Below are 26,199 nucleotides of genomic sequence, written 5' to 3'. Positions count from 1 at the left end.
ATGGATTTTCTTTGTTGTTTCTGGGACAGAGACCGTTGAAGTCCACCTGGCTCTGTCCTTATGTTCCAACTACTGAAGTTGCTGTCAAAACCCATGTCTGCCTATTCGAATCCGTCTTGTCATTGTCTGTCCAGCACTGTCCTCGTTTCCAGCAACTGAAGTTGCTGTTGAACAGAGCTGCCGAGAGCCAGGCTGGGCTTGGGGCAAATAGCCCCACCTCCTGTGTGGGCCACCCATACCTCCCGACAGTAGCTTACTGCTTACTCGTAATGTCTCCTGCTCTTGTTTGCTGGGTTATCATGTTATCACGTTAACTCTGCACTGCCGGCCACTGTTCCTTCTTCCTGCCACATCCCCCCTCCTGCCTATGTGGAAATAGGAAGTACTTCACATAGGAGGTGGGATGTGGCCGGTAGAGCAGTGATAACTCAATAACCCGGCACCCAGGAGCAGGAGACCAATCCAGCCTTCTGCCTGTGCTTGTCACCGGAAACCTGAAGAAAGTAGCTTTTCCATTGCCGGCACCGGGTCTCCCTTGGAATCTGGACCCAAGGGAATCTTGTCCCCCCCTCTTGGTGGCCCTGCTGTTGAAGCTCTTTCTAGCCCATCCTAAACTGGATTGCTATATACAGAGCATAGACCTAGAAAGTCTGCCCGGCACAGGCCTTAGTTCTTCACATCCGGAGTCGCCATCTAAGCGTCGCTCACACATCCACAAGCATGCAACCATTTAAGAGTTGGGTTTTTTTTTTTTTTACCATCCATTTTCTAATTAGATTTCCTCTATGTTCGTCCCATGCCTTTTTGAATTCTGTCACTGTTTTTGTCTCTACCACCTCCCTCAGGAGGGCATTCCAGGCATCGACCGCCTCTTCGTGAAAAAGAATTTCCTGATATTACTCCAAAATCTACCACCCAGCAACTGCATCTCATGTCCTCTAGTTTTACTGTTTCACTGGATTAATTCACTTAATAGAGAAATTGTTAAAACCATATATTATAACTTCATCCCTGACCATGGCATCTTTTGGATGAAGTTAAGTTTTACTGCATGCATTTATCCTGGGTGTTCACTCTCTCTAATGCTCTGTTGTCTTGTTCAGCCTTTGGGCAGCACCATTTTTCTTCACTTTAATTTTTGTCAGTTGTCTTTGATCTTTTGCCATTCTCCAGGATTGTATCTGAATCAGGCTCAGTGTCTTCCAGGTCCACAGTCAAGCCTGTATATAACACTGAGCAATCTAAATCATTCTGAGTGGTGCCAGAACAGTTTCTTAACATCTATCATGTTTTTCTCATGCCTTCTTCAATGCACAATTGTTTAGCCTGGGAAGAACTCAAGTTTTACAACTTTGCAATTGACATTTTCCTTTGACACTTATATTCAGACAGGTATCGAAGATGTGTCTGAGAAGGGAAGTGGCAATTGTGCACACCATGCTGCTTTCATTTTGCAATTTCTTTGAAAATATGTTGGTTTGGGTTTTAAGAAGAGTGAACTAAGAATATTTTGGCAAGCTTGCTATGGTAATTCAAAGGAAGGCCAAAAAAAAAACCCTTATAGTGCAGGTCAGAGCCAGGAGAATTCTTTGAATAAGAACATAAGCGTTGCATACTGGGACAGACCGAAGGTCCATCAAGCCCAGCATCCTGTTTCCAACAGTGGCCAATCCAGGTTACAAGTACCTGGCAAGATCCCAAAACAATACATTTTATGCAGCTTATCCTAGAAATAAGCAGTGGATTTTCCCCAAGTCCATCTTAATAATGGCTTATGGACTTTTCTTTTAGGAAATTATCCAATTGTTTTTTAAACCCCACTACGCTTTTACCACATTCTCTGGCAACGAATTCCAGAGTTTAATTACACGTTCAGTGAAGAAACATTTTCTCCAATTCATTTTAAATGTATTACTTTGTAGCTTCATTGTGTGCCCCCTAGTTCTAGTGTTTTTGGAAAGAGTAAACAAGCAATTCACATCTACCCGTCCCACTCCACTCATTATTTTATAGACCTCTATCACATCTCCCCTTAGCCATCTTTTCTCTAAACTGAAGAGCTCCAGCTGCTTTAGCCTTTCCTCACAGGGAAGTCGTCCCACCCCCATTATCATTTTCGTTGCCCTTCTCTTTACCTTTTTTAGATAAACAGGGCTATTTATCAACATAGTTAACGCACAATATTTATCATAGGGCCAATTGCATAAAATAGGCCTTGTCGCAGATATCCTATGCTAATGTTGTTAGTGTATGCTGTTAGTAAGTGACCCCCTAAGTGAATTAATCCACTGAAATGTCAGTATGCTGTAATTCAGATGCCAAATTTCACTTGTGTTATCCAGAAGTTCTGTACTTTAAGTAGAGGTTTACTGTATTGGCCCAACCCAATGTTACCCTGCTGATCTTGGAGTTATAAAGCATTTAAAATTTGTAGACATTTAAAGCACTTAAGGTATGTGAGAAAGAAGAGAATAACATTAGTTCACCTTTTTATTTGCTCATATGGCTTCACTGTACTTTTCTGGTTAGTAGCTTACACTCTGATTTTACCTTGCTGGTCCTGGAAGTAATGGAAGTAGAAGCCCAGCACATGTGCAGGTTGAAGAGAAGATAGCAGGGGCGTAGCCAGACAACAGATTTTGGGTGGCCTTGGCAGCAGGCATGCACTGAAAACTGAGCATGCGCAGGTGTCGTGGAGAGTAGCGTTTTCGTTACCATCAGGGGAAAATCTGCAGCTGGTGGAGCTTGGGATTCCCACCAGTTACCACGAAACATGTGCTACTGTTGGGTGGACCTGAGCCATAAATGGGTGGGCCCTGGCCCACCCAAGCCCACCTGTGGCTACACCACTGGAAGATAGTGTGGACAAAAGGGACATCGAGAGGAGGAGTGCACAGAAAAAGGAGGGAGGGGATGGGAAGAAATTTTGCCTCGTTTGGCTGTCAAGGATGGGGGACTGGGATTGACACTATGAGAAGATTATGTTAAAGGAGATGCATTAGATCTCAGTGGGGGCTTCCTCCCTTACCTTGTAGCTCTTCACTGGTGGTGGAACGAAGGTTATTTGAGTCCTTACCCTCAAGCTCCTAGATCCAAAGAAAAGTTGTTAAGGCCTGCAAGAACCATATTTATGTATATGAAAAAAAATTAGGCTTCGGGAAGGGTGGTGAAGAGGAAATGTTAATTTACCAGTCTGTCTTGTGTCAGTACTTATAAATTTTAGTTGATAAGCAAATATTCCACTATTGGAAATAAGCAAGACTTGTTCAAAGTTTCTTTGCTTTCTTTTATGTTTACAGCAATTTCACTGTAAGCAAAAATATCAAATGGAGCTTGAAGTGGATTTGAGTTTTGCAGCTCCGTGGTGGTTCTTTTACAAATACAATAAAGGGTTTCAAAAGTAAACTGAGAATTACATAACGCTGTCTTTAAAAAAAAATACTGCATTATGCTTCAGTACACTGTAGTTCTTGTGTTCTTTTACTTTTTTCATGCCGTGTCTGCTGAACAAGTAAAGTGACTTTTCCTGGGAATAAGATGCATTGAAGTGTGAGCATGCCTGGGCATGCTGAAATCCATTAGTTAGATAGTAAGTTTAAAATGCCCTTTAAAATTGCTGATACATTTTTGATAGTTGTATTTCCACTAGCCTGTACCACGTGGAATGCACCTTTTATTTGCTGATTTGAAAGACTGTGCCAGGTTTTGTTAAAGAGCTTCCATCATTCTTCTTTATGGCTTGTTTTTTTTCTTGGAACAACTCCTTCTGTAGTCCAAGCATGGGTCTGCTGGAGTACAGATATATGATCATGTTCTCTAGGTCCCCTTTTCAACAGGTGATGAGTAGCTTCCTAAGAGACACTGATGTACCCCATTGGAGTATTAGTGGTGCAGACTTGTAGAAAGACTGGTGGCATGAAGATCAGAGGATTGCAGTACTTACGATCCTGCAACTAGGTGAGGAAGGCTAAGGGCTCAGGTTTTACACCATATGCAAAGGTATTAAGTACCCCTTATGAGTTACTTAAGAGTCTCGGTTGACACTCAGTAAGGTCAATGTTTTTAAAGGAGTTTTTTTATAAAACTAATGATTGCATTCTGGGTCGCGTTCTTCTTTTCGCTCCTGTCTTAGGAGTGTACTGAGGTCCAAAGGAGGAGCTCTTGGACATCCAGGAAAGGAAGTTTCTTAAGTCCATACTCATATTACTGAAAGAATAGAGGCTATAGATTATAAAAAAGGGAGTTTCCCTAAGTGTCTAATAGTGTTTCTGTTTATAGTCGATGTCAGCTGATGGTGCTGACATGAGCCAAGTCTTTCAGCTCATTAACCAAGGCTTCTCTAAGCATGTGTGGAAGTTCTCAGGCAGCTGCCAAATTGTGGGTCCCTCGGGTTTTTTTTAAACCTGTGCTCCTGCATGGATGTTTCTCTGTTCTCATTGCATTTTTCCCCTCTTCCTCCATTGGCAAGTTCACTGACTTTCTCATCATAGTTACCCTGCTGTTTCCCCCTTCATGTTATCCTTAAGATACACCTAAAGAGTTAGAAAGTAGGCCCTCTATTACAAAGTGAAGTCATCTTTGTCTGTCTAGCAGGTCTCTCCTGAAGATTCAAACAGTATAATTATGGAATGAGGTTGTCCGTTATGACTTCCACAATGTCTTCTACAAGAGTTGATGTCCCAGATTGTGCTTGAATGTCCCAGAGGGTATGATACTCAGGGGACTAAAAGGTATAAGTTTGACAATCCCCCAATTTTTGTTTCCAACCATCAGAAATCCTGATTTTTGCAAAGAGGTGAGAAGGGAGACCATAGGAACAGAAGTCATTCCACCTCCAGAGCTAGTTCTGAATGGACAGAAGTATGCTGGAAGAAGACATGCCCTTGGGCAGGAGCATTCCAAAAAAAAGAGACAGGAAGGGGAGCCAAAATGATATTGAGGCAGGCAGTACTGTGATAAATGGAAAGCATGGAAGAGGTGGGTTTGATTGGAGACACTTTGTTATAGCTGTGGGGAAAGGGAAAACACACTTCCTTATCACCCTGTTAGACCAATCCAGATGAGTGGGTTATGCCCCCCAGCCAGCAGATGAAGGTAAAGAATACTGATATTTTAATGATATCACTAGTATAACGAGTGGTGCAGCTCTGAAAATTGCCAATATTTCTTATGGGTCTGCTGTAAAAAGAAAGGGGAAAAAAAGAAAGTAGGGTATTGAAGATGACTGAAGGAGGAAGGCTCGTCAGCTAAGTTATGCAGAGGTGCTGGAAGATTTCCCAGGACCTCTGGGGATGCAGGGGGCAGTTGATGACAACTGGCAAACAGAGCACACTGGGCTGGGTCCATCTCTGGCACAAGGCCAGTTAATTTGCCATTTTGCAAACCTGTCCTAAGGCTGTCGCAGTGGCTATCAAACTGCCTCCCCTCCCCTGCATAACACAAATCACTTCAGTAGATAATACTGCCACAAATTATAGTGCAGATTTTTCCAGAGTGTGCAGTATAATTTGTGTCAGTGCTTGTTTATTTATTTATTTATGCATTCTTGTATTCCACTATTATCCAAAACAAATTTCAGTTCAAAGTGGCTTACAGTTTACATTTTGGTGGAGTTACAATAGTGTTGTGCAATGTGGAGAGGGCATCTATAGTTTGTGTGGTTATACGTCGTCTGCATATATAAATGGTTTGAAACCCATTAATTCTAGGTTTTTTCCCGAGTGGTACCATCATATTGAACAGTATTGGTAATGTTGGCGATCCCTGTGGTGCCCCACACTCAGAGATCCATGAGGCTGTTTGGTTAGACATCTTTACAATGTAGGAGCTGGTCTTTAGGAAGCCATTGAACCATGTTGCCACTGCACCGCTGATTCCTATGTTGTCAAGTAGTGTCATTAGTGTGGTATAGTCTACTAGGTTAAACGCACTTGTCATATTATTCTTCTGAATTTCGTTATCAGGGTGGTAGTTATGACCGTCTCAGTGCTGTGTTGTGGTCTGAAACTTAATTGGGATTTATGAAGAATTGAGAATTTTGTCAAGTATTCCGTTAGTTGCTGTGTTACTAGACCTTCCATCATTTTGGTCAGTAGTGGTATTGAGGCTACTGGTCTATAATTTGTGATATCACTGATATTGCTGGTAATGTTTTTGGGGATAGGTGTGAGTACTATGTCGCCTTTGTCTGTTGGAAATTGATCTCTTTCAAACATATATGTGATGTGTTTGATGAGGTACTCGATGATGAACCAGTCTGGTGGGTTTTTCATCATGTAATCGGGGCACTTGTCAAGTATGCAGTATGCATGCGCCTATTTTGTCAATAGTGTCTTTACTGTGTCTAGTTGGGGTGGTTTGAACGTGGTCCATATTCTGTCTGCTGCAGTGTGGTTGTCGTGTGTTTCGCAGTCCTGTAGGTAGTCTGTGAAGTTTATTTGTGATTTTGCAAGCTTTGATCTTGTGTTTGTTATTTTGTTTTTGAAGTATCATTCAAGCTCTTCTGCAGTTGGTGGTGTTTCAGTTATTACCAATATGTTCTGGGTTTTCAGTAGTTTGTTCATGAGTTTGAATATTGTTTTCATATTGGTCTGGTCGAGGTTCATATATGTACTGTAGTGTTCTGTTTTCGCTTTCTTTATGCTGTTTGTGTATGTTCTTATGACATTTCTTCACATGGTTTGGTTTGCGTCTGTTTTGTTTTTGGCCCATGCTCTTTTGAGTTTCCTACAGAGTTTCTTCATGTGTAATAGTTTGTCATTAAACCAGGGAAATGGTTGTTAAATGATTTTTGTTTTTGTTTTGAGTGGTGCTATTTTATTTAGTGTGTTTTCACTTGTTTCGTCCCAGTTTCTCATGAAGTGTTTATCCTCGGTTGGTATTTCATTGAGTTCATTATTGTCCAGAATTTGTGGTTGTCTACTTTTCCTCAGGTTGTGAATGTGTGCTGGGTTCTTGGCTCTTTTTTCTTGCCGCCTTCTTTCCATTGTAGTGTGAAAGTGAGCTTGCTGTGGTCTGACCATGGTACCTCTTCCCATGTATGGTTTGTTAATGTGGTTGTTAACTCGTTGAGAATCTATGGGCTAGTATGTCTAATTGGTGTCCTTTTGTTTACGATGAGACTGCTTGTGCTGTTATGAAGTTTCATTGGTTTATGAAGTTCATTAGTGTTCTGGTGTTTGTGTCGTTTTGTTTTTCTAGGTGCAGGTTTATATCGCCTATTAATAGGACATTTGGGTGATTGGTGCAGACGTTTGATACGAAGTCTGTGAAATCATCTTGGGCATTTGTCCAGCTTTCTCGAGGGAGGTAGAGTAATGTGATGCATAATTGGTCAGTTAGTGTTTTGTCGGTGATTTTGCATGCCTGGATTTCAATTGTTGAGGATGTGTGTTTAGCAACAGGTTCTGCTGTGAAGGAGGATTTGTATATTATTGCAACGCCTCCTCCCCTTCTTTTTGGTTCTGTTGATACAGTGGGGGAAATAAGTATTTGATCCCTTGCTGATTTTGTAAGTTTGCCCACTGACAAAGACATGAGCAGCCCATAATTGAAGGGTAGGTTATTGGTAACAGTGAGAGATAGCACATCACAAATTAAATCCGGAAAATCACATTGTGGAAAGTATATGAATTTATTTGCATTCTGCAGAGGGAAATAAGTATTTAATCCCTCTGGCAAACAAGACCTAATACTTGGTGGCAAAACCCTTGTTGGCAAGCACAGCGGTCAGACGTCTTCTGTAGTTGATGATGAGGTTTGCACACATGTCAGGAGGAATTTTGGTCCACTCCTCTTTGCAGATCATCTCTAAATCATTAAGAGTTCTGGGCTGTCGCTTGGCAACTCGCAGCTTCAGCTCCCTCCATAAGTTTTCAATGGGATTAAGGTCTGGTGACTGGCTAGGCCACTCCATGACCCTAATGTGCTTCTTCCTGAGCCACTCCTTTGTTGCCTTGGCTGTATGTTTTGGGTCATTGTCGTGCTGGAAGACCCAGCCACGACCCATTTTTAAGGCCCTGGTGGAGGGAAGGAGGTTGTCACTCAGAATTGTACGGTACATGGCCCCATCCATTCTCCCATTGATGCGGTGAAGTAGTCCTGTGCCCTTAGCAGAGAAACACCCCCAAAACATAACATTTCCACCTCCATGCTTGACAGTGGGGACGGTGTTCTTTGGGTCATAGGCAGCATTTCTCTTCCTCCAAACACGGCGAGTTGAGTTCATGCCAAAGAGCTCAATTTTTGTCTCATCTGACCACAGCACCTTCTCCCAATCACTCTCGGCATCATCCAGGTGTTCACTGGCAAACTTCAGACGGGCCGTCACATGTGCCTTCCGGAGCAGGGGGGACCTTGCGGGCACTGCAGGATTGCAATCCGTTATGTCGTAATGTGTTACCAATGGTTTTCGTGGTGACAGTGGTCCCAGCTGCCTTGAGATCATTGACAAGTTCCCCCCTTGTAGTTGTAGGCTGATTTCTAACCTTCCTCATGATCAAGGATACCCCACGAGGTGAGATTTTGCGTGGAGCCCCAGATCTTTGTCGATTGACAGTCATTTTGTACTTCTTCCATTTTCTTACTATGGCACCAACAGTTGTCTCCTTCTCGCCCAGCGTCTTACTGATGGTTTTGTAGCCCATTCCAGCCTTGTGCAGGTGTATGATCTTGTCCCTGACATCCTTAGACAGCTCCTTGCTCTTGGCCATTTTGTAGAGGTTAGAGTCTGACTGATTCACTGAGTCTGTGGACAGGTGTCTTTCATACAGGTGACCATTGCCGACAGCTGTCTGTCATGCAGGTAACGAGTTGATTTGGAGCATCTACCTGGTCTGTAGGGGCCAGATCTCTTACTGGTTGGTGGGGGATCAAATACTTATTTCCCTCTGCAGAATGCAAATAAATTCATATACTTTCCACAATGTGATTTTCCGGATTTAATTTGTGATGTGCTATCTCTCACTGTTACCAATAACCTACCCTTCAATTATGGGCTGCTCATGTCTTTGTCAGTGGGCAAACTTACAAAATCAGCAAGGGATCAAATACTTATTTCCCCCACTGTATGTATTATTTTATATCCTGGTGGGCATAGGTCTAGTAGTGCAAGGTCATCTTCGAGGTGCAGCCATATTTCAGTTATGAGTAGTCTAAGTTGTTCCGTTTCTATCCAGTCTCTTATTGATGTTGTCTTATTTACTGCCGATTTCGCATTTATGTAACCTATTTGTATCAGAACATACATGTCGTGTTTAATGTTGTTTTTTTTAACAGTTTGTAGCTGTCTGTGTGGTCTGCCTGTTTTGCTCTTGTTGTTTTGTTGGGTGTTCATGTTTGGTTTCATGTTGCTGGTTGGTTGTTTAGCCTCTGCGTTGTTGTTTAGGTGGTAATTGTGCTCTTCCAGTTGTTGGAGTGGTCGTCTTCGTCCTGTGATGCTTACTGTGATTGTCTGCTGAGGTGAGTTTTGTTGTGCAGGGGAGAAGAGGCAGCTAGATAGCCACTGTCCAGTGACGGAGGTTGCTTCGAGAGCCTTGACGTGTGTGTGGTAGGCCGCTGAGGCAGCCATAGTTAAGCCTTAGGATAGGTTTGCACCAAGAAAGCATGCATTTCTCCTGCTGGTTTAGTTACCATATGTGGATGCATCAGCTGTTTTGTCCTGCAGAGAGGGCTTGTAGGGCTCTAGTGGGAGGGCTAAAACTTCCTATGGACCTATGTCGCCCACTTTACATTGAAGGATCAGGGAGCTTTGCCCACTGCCTCCTAGAGTAAAGAGTTGACCTCATGGTTGCTCCTGGTGTTTGTACAGGTTGCTTGGCCTTCTGTGCCTCAGATACAAACTTAAATGGGGGCTGTGTGAGAACAAGATAGAGAGCCCTAGCAGGGTGCCTTTATCCCCTGCTGCCCCCCACCCATCTGGACCCTTGGCGGCCTGCGGAGTGAAATCATAGGCAGAGTAGCTCAGTTGGGAATTTAGCCACCTTTCAACATATTTGTGCTGATGTTGGTGTTTAGCCTTTAATCTGGGTTTTGCATTCAAAGCACAACTTCAGGATCTGCCTGTGGATTATTCTTGCAGAAGATGGCAGTATAGGTTCCTATCCAAAAGAGTTTACTTGAGGGACCCTCTCTGCTGTATAGGAGCCTTAAGATCCTAGATTTGTGGCTTAATGTCTGGGTAGCTCTTGGTTTAACACTTACAACTAGAGCTTTAAGAGGAAAATAATTCAAATAGAAAAACAACACCTCCTCTTTTCACATATGTTACTGCAGTACATTACTTAACTAATTATCCAAAAAATGATCGTCTAAGAATGATCATTATAAAATGGAGGAAAAAGCCTCATCAGACTCCGTTAGTATATAGTATATTGGCCGTGGAGAGTTAAGAGACGCTGGGCATCCATATAGGATAACTTTCCTTTTGATAAATTGAGATTGAAAGCTATATAGGCTATGGAGGGTTTTTGCCAATGTTGACAGCAAGCGCTCCTTGAGATTTAACGGCTAAGTGCCTATATACTAACGGACTCAAGGCTTTTTCCTCCATTTTTTTAATGATCATTCTTAGACGATCATTTTTTGGATAATTAGTTAAGTAATGTACTGCAGTAACATATGTAAAAAGAGGAGGTATTGTTTTTCTATTTGAATTATTTTCCTCTTAAAGCTCTAGTTGTGTGTTAAACCAAGAGCTACCACCTTTTAGCCTTGAGTTGTATTCCATCCCTGCTGAGGAGAAAAATATGGTGAGGGTCACCTAGAGGGGTTACATTTATCTGGCAAGCCCTGGTTCAGTGGTGTCCACAACATTCGTAAGCTCACTTGACAAAAAGTTTTGAGTGTCAGTGAACAATCCCTTGTGTCTATAGACTCCCTCTTTCTAGGCAGCTATACTGGTGACCCCATATCTTGAGGCTTCCTGTGCTGGGTCCAGCATCCTCTGGAAGGAGATCCAGTGCTATTCCTGCAGGTTCAGGATATAGAGGACAACAATAATGATAGTGTCCAAATGGTTGGAGGGATGGTAATTTTTTATGGGAAGCTAGGAGCTCCTTTGTTTGGCTTCTCCCTCCTACTGGTCTGATAATGGAGAGCACCTTATAGGTATCTACCTCCTACCAATTCAAGACTTCTGCCAAGGAGGAGGTTAACGGCAAAACATTTCACAATTGTCATCTTTGCTGTTCTGCTTAGGTGCTCCAGTGAAACAAAGACACAACACTTGACACCAGTCCTGAACTTGCCTCAATCCAGTAGGAGGGAGAAGCCAAACAAAGGAGCTCCTAGCTTCCCATAAAAAATTACCATCCCTCCAACCATTTGGACACTATCATTATTGTTGTCCTCTATATCCTGAACCTGCAGGAATAGCACTGGATCTCCTTCCAGAGGATGCTGGACCCAGCACAGGAAGCCTCAAGATATGGGGTCACCAGTATAGCTGCCTAGAAAGAGGGAGTCTATAGACACAAGGGATTGTTCACTGACACTCAAAACTTTTTGTCAAGTGAGCTTACGAATGTTGTGGACACCACTGAACCAGGGCTTGCCAGATAAATGTAACCCCTCTAGGTAACCCCCACCATATTTTTCTCCTCAGCAGGGATGGAATACAACTCAAGGCTAAAAGGTGGTAGCTCTTGGTTTAACACACAACTAGAGCTTTAAGAGGAAAATAATTCAAATAGAAAAACAACACCTCCTCTTTTTACATATGTTACTGCAGTACATTACTTAACTAATTATCCAAAAAATGATCGTCTAAGAATGATCATTAAAAAAATGGAGGAAAAAGCCTTGAGTCCATTAGTATATAGGCACTTAGCCGTTAAATCTCAAGGAGCGCTTGCTGTCAACATTGGCAAAAACCCTCCATAGCCTATATAGCTTTCAATCTCAATTTATCAAAAGGAAAGTTATCCTATATGGATGCCCAGCGTCTCTTAACTCTCCACGGCCAATATACTATATACTAACGGAGTCTGTTGAGGCTTTTTCCTCCATTTTATAATGATCATTCTTAGACGATCATTTTTTTGATAATTAGTTAAGTAATGTACTGCAGTAACATATGTGAAAAGAGGAGGTGTTGTTTTTCTATTTGAATTATTTTCCTCTTAAAGCTCTAGTTGTGTGTTAAACCAAGAGCTACCACCTTTTAGCCTTGAGTTGTATTCCATCCCTGCTGAGGAGAAAAATATGGTGGGGGTCACCTAGAGGGGTTACATTTATCTGGCAAGCCCTGGTTCAGTGGTGTCCACAACATTCGTAAGCTCACTTGACAAAAAGTTTTGAGTGTCAGTGAACAATCCCTTGTGTCTATAGACTCCCTCTTTCTAGGCAGCTATACTGGTGACCCCATATCTTGAGGCTTCCTGTGCTGGGTCCAGCATCCTCTGGAAGGAGATCCAGTGCTATTCCTGCAGGTTCAGGATATAGAGGACAACAATAATGATAGTGTCCAAATGGTTGGAGGGATGGTAATTTTTTATGGGAAGCTAGGAGCTCCTTTGTTTGGCTTCTCCCTCCTACTGGATTGAGGCAAGTTCAGGACTGGTGTCAAGTGTTGTGTCTTTGTTTCACTGGAGCACCTGAGCAGAACAGCAAAGATGACAATTGTGAAATGTTTTGCCGTTAACCTCCTCCTTGGCAGAAGTCTTGAATTGGTAGGAGGTAGATACCTATAAGGTGCTCTCCATTATCAGACCTCACCTCCCCCCCCCCCCCCCCCCCCCCCCCCCCCGCCTCCAATCACCCTCCTGGGCCTCATTGGTTCAGATCTACTGTAAAAAGTGACACTAATCATGCAGCCTCCCCTTCCTTCCTCAGGAAGAATGTCCAGAGCAGCTGGTTTCCCTAGTATAGCATCTTTTCTTGTTGCATGCTTTAGTGTCCTCACAGTGCTCTCTGGCAAAATTTTCCTGCTGGGTTTCCTTATCTTTTCGTGGGCTATTATAGAATATGGTTGTATTAGAATTTTTCTTTTTTTTTTCCAGTTCACTTTATTTTTGACAAATGCTTTATTGATGTCTTGTATTCACTATTTTTTATAATGTTCTGAAAGGTAGCACCGTGGTCTTCAGTTTCTATGTCAGCTTCCATATCAGACAGTGGTCAAAAAAGCAAGCAGGATGCTAGGAATTATTAGGAAAGGGATGGTAAATAAGACCAAAAATACTGTAATGCCTCTATCACTCCATGGTGCGACCTCACCTTTTGTATTGCATTCAGTTCTGGTTGCTGTATCTCAAAAAATATATAGCAGAATTAGAAAAGGGTCAAAGAAGAGCGACCAAAATGATAAAGGGGATGGAGGAAAGGCTAAAGAGGTTAAGGCACTTCAGCTTAGAAGACAACATAGGGATCTACGGTCAAGTACATAGCTGGATTAAGGGCTTTCTCTCTTCTAGAACTTACCAAGTAATCACCAACTCAGATTTATCATTACCGTGGAAAGCTGTTTGTGGTGTCCCTCAAGGTTCACCACTATCTCCCACACTCTTCAATATTATGATGATTCCACTAGCCACGACCTTAAGTAAGTTAGGGCTTAACCCACATATTTATGCAGATGACGTTACAATTTATATTCCCTTCAGAAATAATTTGTCTGAGATCTCTCATAAAATCAATGTCTCAATACGATGTACTTATGGGCAACTTCTTTCAAGCTAAAACTGAATACTGAAAAGACGCACTGCCTTATACTTTCATCCAACACAAGTACAGACCTTCAACCTTAATCACCCCCCACCCTTACCCTTCCCATCTTAGAAAGCCTAAAAATTTTGGGCGTCATCCTTGACCGCAACCTTTCACTTGAAAGCCAAATTAACTCCACCACCAAGAAGGTGTTCGTCTCGTTGTGGAAACTAAAACAACTAAAATCTTTTTTCCCGAGAGAGGTCTTTCGTCACCTTATACAGTCCATTGTCTTATGCCACCTGGATCATTGTAACGGAGTTTACACTAGGTGTAAAGAGCAACTGATTAAAAAACTGCAGACGGCCCAAAATACAGCAGTCAGATTAATTTTTGGAAACTCCAAATTTGAAAGTGCCTCACCCCTCCGAGAGGAATTGCATCTGTCAAGGATTGAATCATCTTTAAAATTTGCTCCGTAGTTCACAAAATTCTCTATGGTGAAGTCCCTGGCTACATGATTGATCTTATCATCCTGCCACCCAGGAACACATTTAGACTCTCCCGCTCTTATCTAAACCTTCATTATCCAACCTGCATCGGACTTGAGTACAAATCCATGTATGCTTCATCCTTCCCTTTCATCAGCACCTAACTTTGGAATTCTCTGCCGAAACCCATAAAAACCATCTACAACCACCTATCTTTCAGGAAATTGCTTAAGTCCTTGTTGTTTGGAAAAGCTTATTCCAAGGACTCAACATGTGTCTCCTCTGCTGGACACACATCAATCTAGAGACAAGTTTTGGACATATTTACCCTTCCCTCCTCTCTCCTGGTTTCCCTGCTCCTTCCGGCCCTTCCTCATCCTCCCCACTATTTCTTGTGTAGGTTTTCTGCTGTATTAGCTTTACTACATTGGCGTCTGCCTCTGTGGTGCGTTGTAAGCCACATTGAGCCTGATGCTGTTGGGAAACTGTGGGGTACAAATGAGATAATAAATAAATAAAAGAGACGGATGAGGAGAGATAGGATTGAGGTCTACAAAATCCTGAGTGTGGTATAGAATGAGTAGAAGTAAATAGATTTTTTTTTTACTCGTTCCAAAAGGTTGTTCAAAATTCTGTAGCGAGAGTAATTAATGGTAGATAGCTTTATGATCATGTGACTCCAATTCTAAGATCTTTGCACTGGCTCCCTTTAAAATTTCCCATTGAGTTTAAAATGTTATTGTTGGTTTTTAAAATATTGGATGGTTGTATTTCCTCGATACTAAGTGCCACTTTAAGGTGTTACCAACCTTCTCAGTCTCTAAGATCCTCTCAAAAACAGCTACTTGAAGTACCGTCTTTTTGGCAGGTTCATTTAGATGAATGTAGATCTATGTTTTTATATTAAAGGCCTGAAGTTATAGAACACATTGCCTATGGAACTCCGTACAATGCAGAATATTGCCCAGTTCAAAAAAAGTCTTAAAAATCCATATTTGTTTTCAGGCTTATGGCTCACCAGAGATGTATGATATTATTTTGTTTTACAGTAGTATTTGAACTTACGTTATAGTATGCTTTTGTTAAGTTGTAGTATATTATAATTTTGTATAGTTGTGATATATCTTTTCATTGCTATGTTTGTATTCTTTTATTTTGTATGTGGTCTTGTTCCCCGCTTAGATTGCTCCAGATAGAGTGGGCTATAAATAAAGTTTTATGATTTGATTACCTATAGCACTATGATAGTGTCAGTAACGTACACGTTAAAAACAGTACGTTAAAGCATTCATATAACAGAATCTACTATATGATACAATGTCAGCATAATACAAATTAAGCCTCTTCAGGGGCAACACAGAAAAATATTCACATAACAGAAGTATGATACCTTGTTGGCACAATACACTGAAACATGTTAAGAGGCAGAGGGAGAGGAGGATGTGTAGTTGGGACAAATAGGTGACATTGGGATAAATAAAACTGGGTGACTAGATGAGGGTAAAATTGTATGTATAGTCAAATAAGGTAAGTGGAATTGGTTTCATTGGATATACAGCAAGCTAATCCTGATGTGGTGTAAGTGACAGGCTGGTCAGTTGCTATAGTGATTAAAGGTTTGGAAGAAGAGCTAGCTTTTCACCTATTTCTGAAGTAGAAGTAGTCTTGAGTTAGGCATAGCTTCTCTGGGAGCAAATTCCAGAGTGTGGGGGCTACTCCTGAAAATTCTTGTTACTCAGGGCCACTTGGCATGTTTTCCTTTAGTGAGAGTTTAGTTAGAGATGCTGTTCGGTAGGGCCTTGTGGAGGCCTCTAGGATATGCAGAGGGTTAACTTATTCTTTAGGTGCTCTGGCCTATCTTCTTTGAGGAATAATAGTGTGCAAATATGGGAAAAGTTTTGTCAACTGTCTCAGGACTTGTGAGATGCAAAATATTAGTATTTTTGTCTCTATGCATGTTGGGATGGAATACCTTTGGCCGTCAAAAATGGTAACTGCTGGCAAAGACACAGTCGGTGGGCCATAGAGGGGAACAGGTGAGATTTTGTTGAACTTGGGTGTCTGCCAATTTAAAGGAGCCAGGTGTACATTTTTTCCAGTTAACTTTTTTTTGTTTAAAAAAATTTCCAGCAGCCCCTACCCTCTGCCCGTTTCCCATCTTTATTTTTTTTCTGTTCTCACCACATCTTTCATCAAATCTAAGCTAGTAATGTCATTGGGCCCAGTTAGGTTCTGGCAGTTAGGTTCATAGTGCCTGGGCGTTTAGTCACGGCAGTTCCTGTTGGAGTCAAAATAGCATCAGGGGTCAGACCCCAAGTATGAGGTGCCCTGGTGACCTAGCTCTCAGATGTTTCCAGCTCTGCTGATGGAGAAGTAAGAAAGTGATCAGAACAAGGAAGGTGGCTGAGGACGCTGGAGGATGAATGCAGAGAGCAGCAGGAAAATCCCAAACTCAACAAAAACAAGTGAAAAGTACATGTTAAAGAAAGGTAAAAGAATAAACTGATGAAGCAATGAAAAAGAAATTGCACCAGTTTTATAAGACTGAGGAAACTCTGTTACCTTGGTACTTAAGCATGTCCCTTTTCGAGTAATGTCTCAGAATGGGTTAATTTTCTGTGCATATCATGACAGAAACCAAACTGACTCCTGGAGATTATCTCAGTTTCTCAGATTCACTGCTAATTCCCACCCTTGTGTATATGTATGGGTGTGCATTAAGATATAGCCATATATCTGTGTGTAGACATTTATGGGTGTATAGTTTTATTCATTCAAAGAGCCGAAGACATGGAATTAGCAACTGTTCTTAATATAAACATCAGAAATATTAGAACAAGCTTTTTTTTGACAGATGATGAAAGTACCATGGAACATAGTGGACCCCCTAAGGTTTCTGTTGTATCCCAAAACATAACACTTATATACCAGTTAATGACTGCTAATAGATTTGACATGTTGTGCTTACTTTATTTTTAAAAAATTGTTCATGTGAGCATGTTCAAAAAACATATACATGTTAACATAGTCCTCATGTTCCTCCTTCCTAGTGCATAATGTATTGGAAGCTGGAAAAAATCCTAACCCAGGCCTTAAATTCAGTGCTTGGTGCTGGACCAGGGTAGGACATGAATAATGCTACCATAGAGACATTCAGCTTTGGCCGTCTATAAGACATGCAACTTTGGACAGTGCTGGTTGAACCCCAGGCCTGGGAGAGACGTTACTGGTCTAGGACTTCTCCTTGTTGCTGGGCCATATGGAAGAAGATTGATAAGGGAGGAGAGAGAATGCCTAGAAGCTAGGGCAGAGATGGAATGGGTAGGGGAGCACATGAAGGGAGGGGAAGAAATGAGAAGTGAATCTGGTAGTGCCTTGAGGGAAGAATAGGGTAAGAGGAGAAGAAAAAAATGAAAATATAGGAGAAACAAACACCCATGAACCTAAAATATTTTTAAAAAATTAGGGGAAAATAAGCAAAAAAGGACAAAAAACCCCAAAACATTTCCATGGCTCCCCAAATTTTTTTTGTCTTGTGTCAGTTTTTCTAAATATTTTTACTTCTATGTATATGATCAGTATATTACTACGTAATGCATTTGATTATTCAAATATCTTTGTGGACGGCCTAGTGGACAACTTCTGTTTTCTAACTGGATACGGATTCTTTCGTAATCTGTGTTCAGCCAAGCTAAGGTATTTATTGATTAATTGGGATTTATTAACCACCTTTATGAAAGTATGTGAAGTTTATATACTTTGGTTTGCTTATTTTGTTAATGAATTTGTGGAAACAATTGGAGAATAATTCCTTGTCTGGACTTCCACTGTGCCCTGTGCCCAGATAGGCAATCGCTGGTCAGTATGTCTCCTGCGAGCCAGTGAAGTTTCATAGGTCCCCCCCCGCACCCTCCTGGGTAAGCTGCCTGTAAGACTGGAAGTCCTTGCAGTGGGGTCTTTGCATAACTTCCGCCTCTGTTGCCTTCCTGCTTTGGATGAGTAGAGGGGGAGGGTGAAGACCTGCTATTTTGATTTCATCATCTGGTGTCATGTGAATTTTCAGTTATTCAAATGAGGTCATTCTGGATAAAAGTTTATCAATAGAAATAACATAAAATAAAATAAAACATAGAAAATAAAATAAGATGATACCTTTTTAATTGGACTAACAATACATTTTTTTATTAGCTTTCGAAGGTAACCCTTCATCAGATCAGAAATAAGCAAATGTTGATAAATAACAGTACATATAAGTGAAACATCAAAGCATTTCAGTGACAGTCTCACAGGATGAGGGTGGGGTGGGTTAGGTGACAGAGAGGGAAGGCCAGGTGGATGAGGGAAAGTTTGAAAGCACTGCTGAAGGCTCTTGCTTTGGCACCATGTCTGTGATTGCAGGTCATTTAGATGTAAACAAACAAATGTGAATAGCATGTACCTATAGATGAATGCAAACAACTACACACAATCCTTACTTGCAGCAGTTGGAATGGGGTGACATCTGTTAATAGACCATCAAGAAATGCATTTTAGACAAAATGTTATATCAAACCCATTGCTTGCGATTTTCAGCTCTCAAAATGGCAGCAGGTTTCCTTTTTAGACTATTCCCCCCCCCCCCCCCCCCCAAAGATTTTGCTGAAGACATTATTGGTATCTTTGCCTGTTTTGAGTATACATCCACATTGAGACCACCATCCCGTGATCAGTCTGACATAATTGTCATATATTCACTGCCAGGAAATACTTGTGGTATACCATACAAAAGATATGCAAAAAATGTGTATTTTTGCAAATGCAAAATTAAGATGGCATAGTCTCCTCCTGCCAGCACCATCTGCTGGTGGGAGGGAATTGCTGCCGTGGAATACCACATCTTAAGGCAGTGTTTTCCTGGCAGGCAGTGGCAGCACACAGCATTGGAGGAAGTGAAGTAAAAGTGATGAGGCATAGAAATTCTTGGACCTGCTGTTGAACTTAAGAAAGCAGTGAAGTAAGAACATATATGCTGAAAGAGAGAGAAGGAAAAGGCACCATGAAAGAAGGAGCATGTTGTAGTGAAGGGGAATTGAGTACAGGAAGAAACAGAACTAGAGAGGAGGAGAAAGGAACAGAGTAGGTGGTGAACTGGGTTTCACAGTTCTTAAGATAAAAAGCAGAAAAATAGACTGTTAAAAAATAGACCAATGAGCAGATAGAATGGAACTGAGAAGGAAAGTAGCACAATTAAAATTAAGGTGGAAAGATGTTTCCTGTTTGGGCAGACGAGATGAATTGTTCTGTCATATTCTGTGTGTTGGTTTTATATTTAATATTGGCTCTAGTCTACAGTTCTTAGCTGCAACCGTAGACTGTTTATGTAATGGTGGCTACACACAAATCTAGGTGTGAAATATTTCTGGCTAGTGCTACACAAGAATTTCAGAAAAGAGTTCAGGATTTCTACCTGCATAGAATATATAGAGTTGGCAAATCATGTCTGTATTTAGTTTGTATAGACCACGTTTTCTCTTCATGTTCACTACTCCCAAATGGTCTTCATGCAGTTGATGCAGTTCAAGCTCTAGTGTAATGGGAATGACAGCTCAACTTTTCCCCAAGGAAACACTTCCTACAGAAATAATATGTTCCCCTTATGGTGGAAAGACAGGCCAATATGCAAAAATAATTAGGGTGATACGTTGAAAACAATCATAGTATCTATTTTTATGGTAAATTTTCACTGGTACTGCTTGCATAAGACGGGGGGGGGGGGGGGGATGGGTTGTTAGTATACCTATTAGAATTGGCTTATATTATGTGTGTGTATGCTTCTATGATTATGGATACTTTTTGGTGTACACTGCCAAAAACTGTATAGAATGAATGATTTATAAATGTGCCAAATAAATAGATTTTCAGTTATTTATCCACTGCATTCCCCACGGTTGTGTGGCTGGCTACTTGAGCTGCTGTTGGCATCTTCCTCATGTTTTGGCCCCTCTTTGGGCAGTGCTCATCAACCAGTTGCTTCAAGCAGCAGGCTTCATTTGCTCTGCTTGCTGCACCTAGCATCTGCAGCTTCCTGCCTGTTCTCATGTTGACTTTCCAAGCATTGAATTTTCCATTTGAGGTTCACTTTATAATTAGGATTGTGTTCTAGTTGAATTTACTGCTTTGCATAGGCAAGTAGTTTATGTGCAGGATAATGTGGAAATGCAGATGCAGTAACATACTTGTTTTTCCTATTCTACCTATGATGACCAGTTGAGGTTAGGGCTCATTGAGAAATCTTAACAGCTTCAGATTGTTAATAGTAGGTACATTTAGTAGGGATGGGCTGAGGTTTTCAATGAAATGTTTGCTGATAAGAGTGTGCACTATGTGCTTAGAGGGTGCATTCTTACTTATGCTTGTGTATTCTTTCTCAAAAGTTTGCAAATTCAAGATCTTTCATGCATGATGGTTTGCATGTGTGTTCACTATTGGGAAAGCGTCTGCACTCTTTGGAAAGGGTCTGCACCCTTTAATAAGAGTGCACCCTCTTTGCACATGATACATACTTTTTAATGAGTGCGCCCACTTTGCATATGGTGCACACTTTTTAATCTCTTTGCAAATGGTACACACATTTTAATTAGTGACCCTCTTTTCACATGATGCACACTTTTTTGTTAGTACACCCTCTTTGTACATGGTACATACTTTTAATGAGTGCTCCCACATTATACATGGTGCACACATTGAGTACTCCCTCTTTGCACATGGTGCACCCTTTTTAATTAGTGTACCCTCTTTGTACAAGATGTACACTTTTTAATCTCTTTGCACATGGTGTACACTTTTTAGTTAGTGCACCCTCTTTGCACATGGTACACACTTTTTAATTAGTGCATCCTCGTTAATGAGTGCTCCCTCATTACACATAGTGCCCACTTTTTAATCATTTTGTACCATGGTGCACACTTTTAAAATAGTTCACCCTCTTTGCACATGTTGCACCCTCTTTATTGAGTGCACCTTCTTTGGACATAGTGAACAGTTTTTAATGAGTGCTCCCTATTTGCACATGGTGCACAGTTTGCAAAGAGGGCACTCATTCTAGATGATGGCATTCATTCCAGAACAAAAAAAATACACTCAGGAAAAATTGTTTGGCAGCCTGTCCCTAACCTAACTTAATAGTGATTTATTGCACAAACCAAAGTAACCGTTTGTATATCTTTTATAAATGATTGATCATTTATGCATAGCTCCCAAATACTAGTGTCACAAATGAACTGCAACTCTGTACAGCTTTGGAGTTATAACAGCACGCCTTACCTGAAATATGATTTTCATTTTTGAATTGGTAAATACATTTGCTTTTGCTTAAACTTGTGAAATGAGTAAGATCAGCTGCTGGCCGGGATAGAGAAATGCACTTCAGGATTTCATGAAGGCAATTTTACAGGCTTAAAACACACTGTTCTGTCATATGTTCTTTCTCCTTACGACTCACATAAGAACTAACTTTACCACAACCTCACTTTGTATTTGTTCAAACCGATATTGGCGATCGCTTCTCCGGTAGTATGTAAGCCACATTGAGCCTGCAAATAGGTGGGAAAGTGTGGGATACAAATGTAACACAAATAATAATAATAATATTACGTGTGAAGTTTTTTCACACAGAGTACAAACCTGACATAACAGTATTGCCTGGTTTTTCAGGAATGTGCGTCATACTTGGTAAATGAATATATAAGAATGCAGAAAATAACAGAAGTGAGCATATAAATATTGAATAAAATAATTGATGCAATCCTTTTGCATATGTTGTTTTGTTCAGCTTCTGAAAACAGTCTTGTGATCAGATTTGTGTTTTATGAGCAGTCTTTGTAGTAACTTGAATACATATTTCCTGGGGTGCTTTTTTATTTGTACGTTTTAATTTTTAAATGTTTGTAACCCTAACAGCATCCAATATAACGTGATGCCTTCTGAAGTTGTGATCCTTTCAGTGGACTTATAAATGGAGGGTGGAAAGATGTCAGATATTATCTGGCTTTCAGATTGGCACAGGCTTCTCAGATCAAGAATTCAAAAGCATAGCCTGGCCTTTACTTGCTGTAGGAAACATAATATGCAGTTACTTTCTGATTTTTCCTACAAAAGCTTACTTTTCTGGTATTGATCTGAAAGCACTGCATACCCCCTAGCTGCTTTTGTTTTCTTATAGCCCAGCATTTCTTCTGAAATTTGGGTTGTAAGTGGAATACACATTACCACCCTGCTGTGTACAACTGCTTGATAGCTATAGTGCTGCTCTACTTGGACCTTGTGAAGCTTCAGCTGAGGAGCCTGAATGCCTTTCAATTTGTATCTTTTGCACTGTGAGACGTGTTGAAACTCTGCTTTGAGGCACCTATTTTTAGTTTACTACAGTTTTAACAAGTGGTTGAAGATGAGCCCAGCCGAGTGCAATAGCAGTTGCATGTAGGCCAACAGATTTTTAAAAATGTGTGTTCTCATAGAAGTGGTTTCTGGCCAGTATCAGTGAGCGAATCTCACATATATTTACATAACCCTTGTGGAAAAACAGCTGTGCCTTGCTTGTAATTATTGTCTAGTCACAGTGTGAACAAAGTCAGGAGAATAAGCTAGACATTTATTTTCAGTTCAGATAGTGTTCGTAGCAGGGGCGTAGCCAGACCTCACGGTGGGAGGGGGCCAGAGCCCGAGGTTGGGAGCACATTTTAAGTGCCGCCCCCCCCCCCCAGCACCTCACCTCGCCCCCTCACAAATACCTTTGCTGGTAGGGGTCCCCAACCCCCACCAGCCGAAGCCTTCTTCAGTGCGGTCTCCCGCGCAGCTGCATTCGCTGCCTGCCCCCTGCTGAGCGTCAGCATGCACAGGAAGAACAAGAAGAAAGAAGAGCAGGGGGCAGGCAGCGAACGTGACTGCGCCAGAGACCGCGCTGAAGAAGGCTCCGACTGGCGGGGGTTGGGGACCCCCTCCAGCCAAACCAGGTGCACGGATGAAATTTGCGGGGGCCCAGACCCCCGTGGCCCCTCGTAGGTACGCCCCTGGATCGTAACATCTAAGGTTACCGAGCAGTTTCAAAAATGGATAATTAGTGTGTACACAAGTCCTCGTTGTGGTTCAAAACAATAAACTTGAGCTAGGGCTCATAACTTGTGGCTATTTAATGGTACTTTGTCCTTGGAGTCTGTAGAGGTAGAGTCCATGTTCCCCATATTTTGTTTTGATGATTTTTTTGCACCATTATGTGCCCATGGATACTAGGAATGAAGGTGGTACTGTAGTCAGTTTGGATGGTAGTACTTTGTGGATATGTGCTGGAAACTATAGCAGAACAGAAAAAAATGTTGAAAACTACTATTGTATGTTAAATGCATGCATGCTTTCTCTAGTTAGTGAGCAGTGTATGATACAGAATTTGTTTTTGAATTGTCCCAGTGGCAGTGTTTTGCACTCTGTGCTCATCGGGAAAATTATGGTTGTGGTGTGCGGAACCTTTAAGTGAGGGGAGCTCGACATCACACAAGAACAGCTCCTTCAGAGGGTACAAGCATACCTGGTCCTGATGGGAGTCAGTCTATAAGTTCATACTGAGCACTGATATAGCTTATGAAAGGGATTGATTACTGTCAATAAAGGCTTATAGTAGGAGGTGGTTTCAGTAATTTTGAGACATAAACAAGCAGGACAAAGTTGGTGTGCCCCTCATCCTCTAAAAATAATTATATCTCAGCCTACAGTTTCTCAGTATTTACAGTAACCCTATTTTTAGGATATAAAAGTTGGTATACAAGAATATCAAGGGAATATCTCCACAAAGAATATAACTTATGGGTACTTTGACTCAAGCCCAGCAATATAATTGTTCCTCTAGTTTTCAGGGTTGCTAAGAGCCATCTATTTTGGCCTTGTAAACCACCACAGTTTAACCGCCAACTTAAAAATACATCAACCATCAATGTTCCCTTTTCCGTTATGATTTATATTTAATTTTTCAGGCAGTAAAATATGGCACCTTAAGTTGTGCGTGCCAATATGACTGCAAGACCAGAATTGCACTCACAACTTAATTGATTAAAAAGCCAATCAGCACTGATAATTGATACTTAAGAACCAATTAGCGGCACTGATTGGCTTTAATTAGAATTTACACGCACAGCTTTCTAAGCATATTCTATAACGTGGTGCACATTAACTCTCATACATGGAGTCTAAAAGGGGGCAGGTTGTGGATGTTTCAAAAAAATATGTGCACTATTTTGGACTAAACCCGATCTGTGCCTGCCTGGTTTTAGGTGGCCTAAATGGGTGCACCTAAATTTTAGTCGCAAGAGCGGCATGTAAGGATATTCTATAAACTATGCATAACTTTAGGCATGGTTTGTAGAATCACGTTAACAGCGTGTTTTTTTTCAGCGCTGATTTTTAAGGCGCCATTTATAGAATTTGATCCTATATGCCTTTATGGCTGTCGAAATGTGCTATTACTTGTCACCACCCAACTTTTATAAAATCTAAGAACTTTTGCTGTGTTGATCTTCATCAGAACTCCGAGCAGGTGTTACACTGCTATGTGTGTACAACGTGATCATGAGGCATGGAATCAAAGATGAAAATCTGTAGAATGTAGCAGTAAAATATATGAAGCTCTCTTCAAAAATACAGCAAAGAAAATAGGACTAAAAATAAAGTAGTCTAAGGGATAAAATCAAAAAGGAAGCAAGAAAATTAAGAAATTGATCAGTTTAATGTTTTTTGATAGTTTATACAGTACTACTGATCTATGAAGTATCAATTTTTCATTTCAGCATAGCTTACTATACTGGTATTCAAAAGCCCCAGGTGTGTGGCACTCCAAAATGTTTACAGCAGTAAAAAAAAAAAAAAATTGATTGTAAAGACGGAGTGCTCATTTATAAATCAAAATGCAGATTTTTTTATCCCCTGTTAGTGTCATTGAGCAAATGGCACAAAGTGTCTGATTTAAGTGATGTTTGCAAGTGAGAAAAATTGCTTTAAAGCTTTCAATTGACAAGTGATTTCTTCTTTTTTTTTTTCAGACTTTAAAAAATTCAAAGAGTCTCTGTTCCCTTGACTATGAAGATGTTGATGACCCTCACATGAAGACAATTGTGTCATCACCATGTGAATCAAATGATCTTATGAACATGATCACGCCTGGGTCCAGTCCGCTGAAGGAGCAGCTGAATGAAGTGAGGCATCATGGGCTGTGCCAAGTTGACCTGAACACAAGGGATTATAAGCAAGCAGCTGCTGTGAGTGAAAGCGACGAGGACACCAGCGATTCTGAAAGCACTGAAGAGGGCATCTTTCCTTTAGACTGCGGGGACTTGGATCTTGAGCAGATTGAAAATAACTGAGTCTTGAAGTTATGCTAGATTGAGTTGTCCTAAATTTAAACTGGTAGTGGATTATCTTTACCATGGATATTTCATGTCCCTCAATTTCTGTATTGGCTGTCTTTGGCCTGCTTTAGACACAATGTTCCAGGTGGAAAAAAAAGTGCAACATTGTCACCTGTTTAATCTGATCATTAAACGGACAGAAAATAGGTTAAATGTTATTTTGAGCATTGAGGAGTAATTTTGATTACAGATTTCCTAACATATTTTGCATTTTTATGGCTTTTACAGTTCTGAAGAAAGCATCTCTATTTTGAAATGAATTTTCAGAAGGGCATTCTATAAAATTAAATCTGTCTACAGTGATTCTGGTGTGGGTATATGTTCCTTTTCATGACTTAATGTTAAAAAAAATTTTTAATAAAAATTTTTAAAAATGCAAAAATTGCATAAATCAATCAATAACAAACATTGGATATCTGAATGGAGCTATAAATGGTTGACAGTTGATCCAAAACCTGTAATAACTGGCTCCTTTTATAGTGAGTGGTTATAAAACTTCAGAACTTGTATAAAATGATTTTTCTTACAGTCAACTTTTGATCAAAATGTAGTAGTGACCTTGAAAGGTTAACGTTTTCCATGGCTTTACTACTTGAATTATTTTCTAGCCTGAATAAAGAAAATTTCCTTTACAG

General features: G+C 40.8%; 1 protein-coding gene across 2 annotated transcripts in view; it reads left to right on the top strand.

The window, feature by feature from the left end:
* The window catches only part of FAM53A (family with sequence similarity 53 member A), a 226,772-nt gene extending 200,843 nt beyond the window's left edge, over positions 1 to 25,929 (top strand). For both annotated transcript variants that reach the window (XM_030191087.1, XM_030191089.1), the window contains one exon: positions 25,199 to 25,929. In XM_030191087.1, the coding sequence (XP_030046947.1) occupies positions 25,199 to 25,519 (321 nt within the window). In that variant the 3' untranslated portion in view covers positions 25,520 to 25,929. The remainder of the gene's footprint in view (positions 1 to 25,198) is intronic.
* The last annotated feature ends 270 nt before the right edge of the window (positions 25,930 to 26,199 follow it).

This window comes from Microcaecilia unicolor, chromosome 2 (assembly GCF_901765095.1).
Source record: "Microcaecilia unicolor chromosome 2, aMicUni1.1, whole genome shotgun sequence".
Classification (NCBI taxonomy): domain Eukaryota; kingdom Metazoa; phylum Chordata; class Amphibia; order Gymnophiona; family Siphonopidae; genus Microcaecilia; species Microcaecilia unicolor.
This window is presented reverse-complemented; position numbering and strand designations above follow the sequence as displayed.